Source organism: Lactuca sativa, chromosome 1, assembly GCF_002870075.4.
Source record: "Lactuca sativa cultivar Salinas chromosome 1, Lsat_Salinas_v11, whole genome shotgun sequence".
Classification (NCBI taxonomy): domain Eukaryota; kingdom Viridiplantae; phylum Streptophyta; class Magnoliopsida; order Asterales; family Asteraceae; genus Lactuca; species Lactuca sativa.
This window is the reverse complement of record NC_056623.2, coordinates 192,795,451-192,804,928: the sequence shown is the minus strand read 5'-3', so window position 1 is coordinate 192,804,928 and position 9,478 is coordinate 192,795,451. Positions and strand designations below refer to the sequence as shown.

At 35.8% G+C, this 9,478-nt stretch overlaps 1 protein-coding gene across 1 annotated transcript; it reads right to left on the bottom strand.

Annotated features, from left to right (window-relative positions):
* Positions 1–752: 752 nt before the first annotated feature.
* On the bottom strand, positions 753–8,491 carry LOC111907072 (F-box protein At3g54460). The gene is made up of 9 exons (XM_023902864.3): positions 7,691–8,491; positions 4,416–6,872; positions 3,251–3,464; positions 2,095–2,343; positions 1,957–2,016; positions 1,730–1,860; positions 1,538–1,652; positions 1,329–1,471; positions 753–1,072 (listed from the first exon to the last, which is right to left on the bottom strand). The coding sequence occupies exons 1-8, from the start codon at positions 8,242–8,244 to the stop codon at positions 1,334–1,336; spliced, it is 3,918 nt and encodes a 1,305-aa protein (XP_023758632.1). The 5' UTR covers positions 8,245–8,491; the 3' UTR covers positions 753–1,072; positions 1,329–1,333.
* Positions 8,492–9,478: the final 987 nt, after the last annotated feature.

Here is a 9,478-nt window from a genome sequence, read left to right as displayed (position 1 = left end):
ATAATAAGATTTTAATGAAGATTTTCAATTTTATTTAATGATTAGACGTCCACGTTACCAACGAAACCGATAAACTGAGAAAAAAAAATGAAATTGTTACCAATAATTCATATTTTTCATAAACAAATTTTAATACGGAAGTTATTCGTAAGTTATATTTAGTGGAATAACATTTAAAAAATTTTATAACTTCCAAAAAAAGTAATTACATTGACAGAAGATGTATTTTTTATAACCAAAACATAGTATTACGTCATTTTCTGGATGGATCTCTTACGATCCCGGTATTGCAATTTGCAAAGCCAAATCACGTTTATTCCACTTGCCCTTAACCATTTACATTTTTGCGTCCAAGAATTTATTTGTTTTTTTTTTACAACTTTTTTGGGAATTGGGTGTTGTACCATTTTGTATTTATCTTTGTAAATCAATTGTAGTTGGTGAATTTATATATCAAAATTTTGGGACGTGACTTTTTTTTTTATCTTTACAAAAATACCGTAAACATATTTCCCAGATGTACCAACGATTTCGTATTATTAAATTAACAAGAATGAAACAAGTACATCATGTACAATTAAAGAATGAAATTATTATAAAGAATCCAAATATGCTTAGCTATTGATGATAAGTATAATTAATTATTATCTTGATATACCTTGTTTAATTAACAATTTTTAATTTCTGATTCTCTTAATTTGAGACACTTAGACCATAACTTTAGTCTTTAGTCCAGTTTGACTTCTCTGAAATAAAAAAAAGAATTTTCAGAAATTGGAATCTTTTGTTTATGAATACAATACATGTTGAGATTGTATCACCTCACCCTACACATACATCCTCTTCTACAAGCCATTAAGTATTATCTAAAATGCCCTTTGGTAACAAGATAAAGTGACAAACATATGAACCAAAAAATAATACAAACGAAAAAGGGCAAAAAGGTAATTTACCTTAGAAGCTTGCTATGCAAAAACCCATAATTTCTAGAATCTAGACCCACCACAAAAATTAGGGTTAGCCAATCGGGCCCACAAGTAGGTGTATCTACACTTCTACAGCTGATCTTGTCCTGCAAAAGAGTACGTATGAACTGTACTTTCAATTTTTCCTTTATTAAATAAGTTCAAATATATTTTTTGAAATAACATCTTGAAGTTATGCTTCCATTTTGATATTACGTGAAAGGCAATATTATGTGAACTTTTATAAACACAATAAATATTTTTAACTTTAATCTATACGTTATATATAAAAATAATACACAAATAAATGATTTTGAGCATTATTATGAATGGAAACATGAGAGAGATATAAAAGCATAATACCTTAATTAATTTTTGGGGTTTTTTCGCACAAAACTTAATTGGGCCAAATAATTACTTTCAGCAAAATCATGCAATGTACGTCTAGCTCGTGGGCCCTCATGCACATTCTCTTCCTTCAACAACTTTCTACACTCATCAGTATCCTGCAACCAAATATAATAAAATTGTTATATAAATATATTAAAAATATTTAAAAAGTAAAAGTATACCTGAAGGAATTTTAACATCTGTTCTTCAATGGTGCCATGCATAGCCAAAGTCTCTACATGGATTGGGCGTGTAGCACCCATTCTATGAGCTCGACTAATCACTTGTTCCTCCATGCTGTCAATTGTCAAAATGATAAAAATTATTCCATTTTATAATAAATTATATTTATATATATCACAAATAAATTATACCTTTTATCCCAAATGGGCTCCATTAAAAATACATGTGTCACAAAACTAAGATCAAGACCAAGTGCTGCACTTCCATCCATCAAAAGAGCCATACATTCCTCATCATGCTGGAAAGTAGCCAGTGATTTCACCTACATCATTTTATAAACTACAAATTTCAATAAAATGAAAAAAAAAAAAAAAAAATTGCCATTCATCAGTTTATATAAACTATACAAAAATCTTACCTTGTTAACAGAATGCATTGGACTATACATCCCCACAAATTTAATGCCAGCAATTGTCAACTGAAAAAGGAGTTGATAAATATCTCATCATTTGTGCTCAAAATAATAATAATAATAATAATTAAGAGAATTAATTACCTGCTGTTCGATTACATGTATATGCTCAAGAAACTGAGAGAATATCAACACTTTCTCTACAGACCTGTTGGTAAATCTAGCACAAGTCATGCTTTTCCCAAAAGGCAAAAGAAGGGCATTAATGTCTTTTCCATCGTGGATGCAACTTTCTGTTGTTTTATTATTAGATTCCTGTAAATCTTTTAATCTTTTCACAAGATATGAAACTTTACTGCTGGATGTTGATTGCCAATCAGGATTCCAGTCATCCTAAACCCAAAATAAAAAAGATTAAAAACATAGCAACATACTTTTTATTAATTTCTACATTATATATCATTCCACATTTCTACTTCTATTCAATTTCCATTTCTCTCTATTGCAGCCTTCTCCTTCAAACTTTTTCTTATTAAAGCAATGTACATAGGAAAATATATGTAATTATAGAATTATATTTTTTTTAAATTTTATTCTTAGGACTAAGTGTAACAAATAGCAACAGACTTCCATTCACTTGTTTATTATATCTTACTTTAATTTCTTTCTATTATACCATTTTTCTTATTAAGGCACTTTTACTTTGAAAATCTACCTAATTATAGCATTGCACTTTCAATCTTTTCCTTATTATAGTTTAATAAAGGGTTAATCTCATAAAAGACCTTATATTTTGTGTTTTTTCCATTTTAATTTATTTTCTGAAAAAGCCCTTGCATTGTTTCATTTTTTTCCAATCTGGCACTTTCAGTCCCCGAAAAACTTGTAAAATGTGAGAAACACTTAAAAAGTTGAGGGCTTATTTGGAAACAGTTAGAAGGTTGAGTGTCTTTTTTCAGAAAAAAAGACAAAGTTTAGGGTTTTTTCAGAAAAATGAAAAAATATAAGGTGTTTTTTGGGAAAAAATAAATAAAAAAAACAAGGTTTAATCCGGAAAACACATAAAATATAAGGTCTTTTATGAGATTAACCCTTTAACAAACACGCCCAATACTCTTGTACTTGAATGACATTACAATAAAAGGGTAGATTTTTCAAAATCCAATTTTGTAATGAAATGGAAGTAGGATGCTATAATAATAAAAAAAGGTCAATGAAAGTACAGTGACATTTCTTGCATCGAACCCTGAATTTAAATTTGTAAAGCAGAAAATAATAATTTCAAATAATGTAATGAAACCTGTTTATACGATGGTTGTAATTCAATGAGATCTTTTGGAACTGGCCACTTTGGATTAGGATTTTCTGGACGCGCTAATGTTTCAGGACTTTGCATCTCATATAAATTGTCACACCCTGGAAACGTACACTTTTCACTGTTTAAAGCCACACAATCCAAACACAAAAGATGCCTACATGGCGTTATCACAGGTAGGCGACACCACTCTTCACATCTGTAAATCAAAAAAAAAAAAAAAAAAAAAAAAAATCACCTTCAGAAACCTCCATAAAAGTGGGCCCGTTTTATTACAAGTTGGAACTCGTGTTAATGCAATAAACTCTGCAACTTTTTTGTCCCATCCTAAAAAGATGGGACCGGGATTCGCTCTTGATCTCTTAACCATGCAAAAAGACATAAATGCCCTTATCATCGAAAATAGCCCTACAAACCTTATCTAGTCCCGTCCCATGTAAATCAGACTGAACAAGCTTTATAGGACTATTCTCTAGATAATGAGGCTATTTATGTCTTTTTACACAGTCCCCTTCCCCACCTAGTTCCACCTTTTTGGATAGGACCAAATATTGTAACTTTTTTGTCCCATCCAAAAAAGATGGGACCGGGACTCGCTCTTGATTTCTTATCCATGCAAAAAGACATAAATGCCCTCATCATCGAAAACAGCCCTACAAATCGAAAGCTAAGTTGCATAAATGCCCTCATCATCGAAAACAGCCCTACAGTTTGTTCTAGTCCCGTTCCATGTAAGTCAGACTGAACAAGCTTTGTAGGACTATTCTCTCAATCACGGGGGTATTTATGTCTTTTTACACAGACGAGAGATCAGGAGCGAGAACCTGCCCCACCCTTCTGTATAGGACCAAAAAGAAGGGAAATTGTCAAAAAAGTCCCAATATTTTCGGAAAAGTTATGGTTAAGTCCCAAATTTGTTTTTTTGAACATAAAAAGTCCCGATTATTTCATTTTGGCTCAAATTAACGAAAAAGTCCTTTTTTCTTTTCAAAAAAAAATATTTGGGACTAAAGTGTAACTTTTCCCAAAATAAAGGGACTTTTCTGAAGCTTTCCAAAAAAAAAAATACAACTTTTGTCCGATTAACACAGAATCCCAATCCAATGCAAATCAAACGCAATACAACCTGTTCTGTTCTGTTTTATCATACCTCATACAGCTTCCACCATATAAAATATTATATCTAATAAAAGCATATTCCTCGGAAACCGGATCAAGCCCATTTTCCACCAAAATATCCATGGTTTCCTGGATATCTTGACCCGCATCCGTTACTTTTATATGTCCAGCTACACAACAAGACAATCTCACATTCCTAATCAAATTACTCCTAAACTTCCATTGCTTCGGATTCAACAAACTTTCCACATGACTCGGATCATTCCAATCCGCCATTAAAATATTCCTCCTAACTGTAACCACCAACTCATTATAACTCCTCGCATGTTCCTCACTAAAATTCAAAAACACCACTTTTTTAACACACTCAGGAATCATCCTCAAATCCTTCTTCCTTGCACTAATCATACACCTCCCGAGCACCTCCAAAAGACGATTTCGCCCCTCCTCCATTTTCGCCTCAAACGGTCTAACTATCCCGGACTCCCACGACATTTGATCTTGACCATACGCTTCTTCCTTTAGAAACTTCAACATCGGTTGAAGACTCGAGAGTTGACTATTCGGTGTGTTGGGAGTCGGGGTCCCGGTCAACAACCACCGAGTTGAAGCGGTCAATGATATCGATAACTGTAGTTTGTTGGTTAGGTTGAGGCTCGAGCCCAGGGTGTGACCCTCGTCGAACATGACTCGAGCCCAATGAACCGATATCAACACGCTTCTTTTTTTAGGGCTCCATTCGGCGCTTAAACGACTGAAAGTTGTAATCACAATGTCGTAATCCCACGCCACGTTGTGAACCGATGGCTTTTTATGATCTGCCCAAATGAAAACGCGTAGCTGCCCGGGTTTCACGTGTTTCTCGATCTGTGTCCTCCAATGGTCGACGAGGTTTGCGGGGACCACGATTAGAGTTGCCCGGGATAAATAGAATCTGACCGAGTCAAGCGGCTCGTTGAGGGCGACTTTTAGGGCGGATAAATCGAAAGATAAGTCGATTAAATTTCTCGGGTAGTGCCACCTCATTGTGCCTTGGTCAACGCGTTTGACTAAACCGAAAGCTTGAAAGATTTTGTGGAACCCACGGGGCTCTCCGGTGGTTAACACGCGGGTCCCGGTGAGCGGGTGGACTAATCCGGTGGTTTCCATTTTTGTGAGGTGGGTTTCGGTTAGTTTTGTTAACCAAATTAAAGCTTTTTTGGTTTCGAAGTTGATTAAGTGGTAGTGTTCTTTAAGGACACTAGTGAAGAAGGAAACGTTTTCTTCTTTTCCTTGTGGTGTTCCTTTTGTGTAAAATCCGGGCAGGTAGGTGACCGACTGCCCGTTGTCCCATGACTGTTCTGGGACATTACAACTTCTGTGATACGGGTCTTCGTTCATACTACAAAACCATGCAGTGGCAGAATCCGTAATATTTGATTGGAAAAGCTTCCTCCATTTTCTACATGAATCACACTGGACCCATGTTTCATTTACTTCAAAACTACCCCCTCTCCCCTTCTCCTTCTCCTTCTTCGGTTTCTTCTTCATGTTTCTTGAGATCACATACGGTGGATCATCATCATCATCATCATCATCACCACCATGTTTTCTCTTTCTCTCACTAGAAGGGTAAGATGGTCCTTCGTATTCGTTAAAAAGATTCCTCTTAACTTTTGTCCAGCTTCGTGTGTTGGATTTTATAAGCTTTGGTGGATCAGGGGTAATGGTTTCTGATACGGTCAGTCCGGTCAGCCCTCTTCGGGTGCTCCGGGCAGCAATCTTTTTTCCACCTAACTCATAATACCCACATTTCTGATCACCATTTTGTTTACACCAGATTACATCCACCCCATCTGGGGGGTCCGCTAGGGTACCTAGGGTTTTCAAGATTAAAGAAAGGGCAGTTATGGTCTTTCCTAACCCGGGTTCATCACAAAACATACCCCCACGAAAATCTTTAATCATGGGAGTGGGCCCCGTTACAAGCTCTCCAGAAACCAAATTGACATTAAAAGCAAACCCATCTTCTGTTTCTAATTTCATGTACAATGGATTTGGGAATGTTTCAGGGTCACGTTCCCGTTTTAGCATCCAGTCAACTGCTGACTGCTGATGTGGAAAAAGTTTGAGTTTCATTGATGGCATTATTGTTTGTGAGAGTAGTCTTAGGTGGCGACATGTGGCGGAGATTTTGAGGAGTTCGAGAGGGCTAAGGGAGGTTAAAATATTGATCATAACATCATCGGGTAAGAGGTGGAAACCGGATGGGGGGAAATCGTCTGCAGGGTTTATTTTGGAATTGACGAAATCGCCCTTCGTTGAGACGCTTGGTAGAGTTTTGAAGATTTCATGGAGCTCGAATAGTTTGTTTCGGGAAGTATCGGGTGAGTTGCAGTGTTGGTTGCATCCAAGAACATGGCAATCTGAAATGTTCCAAATTTGGGTGTCGATGTTGGGATCGAGTTTTTTGTAATCTAGTATTGTGTGCCTTGTTTCCCAATCACAGCTGTAAGGAAATGATTTGAAATAAGTTAGGTTTTATGGTGAAAAAGTTTGGAACTTTAAAATGATAATTACAAAAATGTGCATGCAAATCTGGCTTGGTGTAAGCTTTCTAGGGCTAGTTTTGGTTTTGACGATGAGAAGGGCATTTATGTCTTTTGAAAAGACAAGATATTTGTCCCATCTTTTTGGGTGGACAAAAAAGTTGCAACTTTTGTCACATTGAAATTTGAATATATATGATGCCCAAAATGAATAACTTGGCATATATGAGATTACAACTTACAAGATGAAACCCTAAAGTAGAGGAATGTATGGTATTGAAATTTGAAAGCTATAAGAGTAGCATAGTTTGATGTAAGATATGTGTTTAGACAATGGGTTGTTGGACCCAAAAGATAATATTTTCCTAAATTAACTCTTTAGAAAAGTACAATGCCCTAAAGAGAAATCGTTGAGTATGTATGTTAATGATTGGTCAAGGTGTAATCCTTAACACGAGGATCATGGATAGTGAGGTAAATGTGTCATTTCATGAGCTAGAATGAGTATTTTATGGTATACATATGTGTATAGGTTTTAGATGGAAGTAAGTATACTTAAAAGGAAATTTACAAGTTCCATGAGGGTTGATGCCAAATAGAAGGAAAACATCATTTGACAATAAAGTAGATTCAGGGTTGTATGTGATTGAAGACTCTCAATGAAGTTGAGATGTAAGTTTTATAGACTGGTTGCTAGACGTAAATTAACCATGAGAGATGAGATAATTAAAACTAATAAGCAAGTAATTTGATAGCAATTAACTGAAGAGATCCGAACCTCAAATGGCGGAAGAGAGCTGCCGCCGTGGATCTTGATTTTGGAAACTGCCAACCAGACCACAAAGCAATTGGCAGATAAACATCAACCAGCACCACAACCCTGACCTCCCCTTCTTCCATTTTCCGAGAAATTCGAGCCACTCTTGAAGTGATCTTCAAGCACTTGTTGTTTACCAAAGCGTGAAGTTGATGAATCACACTTACGCTACCATGCACTAGCCCTATCTTGCTCAACTTCTTCCTCGATACCGACATTGATCCACCGCCACTTTCGCTCTTAGACTTCTGGGGTGTTTCCGTAGCTTCGCCGTCGATCGAATTAGAGTTGATAGAGTTTGAATTGATCAACGATAGTACGATGCCGTTTGACGACAGAAAACCCACATCAGTTCCATCTCGAAAAATATCACAGCAAGTGTTGACAATTAGGGTTTCGGTAATGCCATTGTCGATAGTCTGATTCTGGGTGCTGGTTTGGGGAAACGAGAGGACAACGCACAAGTAACCACAGAGCTTGTGATCCCGGATGGAGTCGTCCTGATTTTCATCCATTTAATGAAGCGAATAATTGGGGATTTCAGGGAAACAAACAAACCCAATTAGGTGTTTCGATGTTTTGATGTCGAACAAAATTTCGTTCTTAAAGCATCGTGAGAATTCGCTGTTGGATGAACCGAGGCGTGTGAATCTTGGTTTGGTCTTGGTGGTTTAAGTTCTTGTTTCTGCGCCCATGGGAAGGCACAATTCCTAACGACGATTCCATCCTTCCACGGTGATTTTCATCCCCGAAGTACAAATATGGACCCTGAACTTTTAGAATCTTTAATTATGTGTTTTTTGAAAAGGAAATTTTTTTATATACACGGGTGTCAAACCAGTATATTACACGGGTTAATTTTGGAAAAAAAAAATTAAACATAAAAATGTAAGCAATAAATATTTTTTATGTAAAATTTTAAAATAAGAAAGAAAGAAACATATTCATTGCAATTTAATTTCATATATATTATAATTAATACTTTACATATATAAATATATGAGTTTCATTTTGTCACACCCCAAAATCGGAACGGTAGAAACGTTCTGGGGTGGATGACGTCATGTCAAATATCACAACACATGCATTATAGTAATCAAAGTACAACAAAACATTGCATTAATAGTAATAGTTTTACATGGTTTACATTTCAATACATCAAAGTAATACAAGTAAAATCTAATAAGTACAGCATGGTACTAAGCTATCTTCATCAACAGCTCCGAGGATGTACCTGTCTAATGCTGACCTGAGAATACAAGTTATTTGAAAAGCAAGTATCAGCATTTTTACAAATGTTGGTGAGTTCATAAGTATTTAGTGTCATTTTATTCAAATAACTTTAATAAAAGTGGTAGTTTCAGTGTATTTATTACATTAGTGTCTTTTCCAGAAAATCTTATATTTTCTTTAATAAAAGCAGTCTTCTACCAAGACTGGACGGAGTTATGTGGTAAAAAGGTAGTTTTTCCCTTAATCGCTATCATTAACAAAATACAGAATTTGATCATTAAAGAAAGCAAGAGGAATCACGGAAAATAACATATGCCTCAGCAGTGAGGACTGCTGACTAAGGCAAAAGGAATCATAGACTCCAGGAGGGTATCGAATGAACGACATGCCTGGCTCAGTCTAACAGAAAAAGGCACAGACCCCAGACGGTACCAAATGAAAGGTACAGCTAGTAAGGTCTAAAACAATGAATACAGTGAATACAGACCCCAGACAGTATCAAATGAATGATACGTC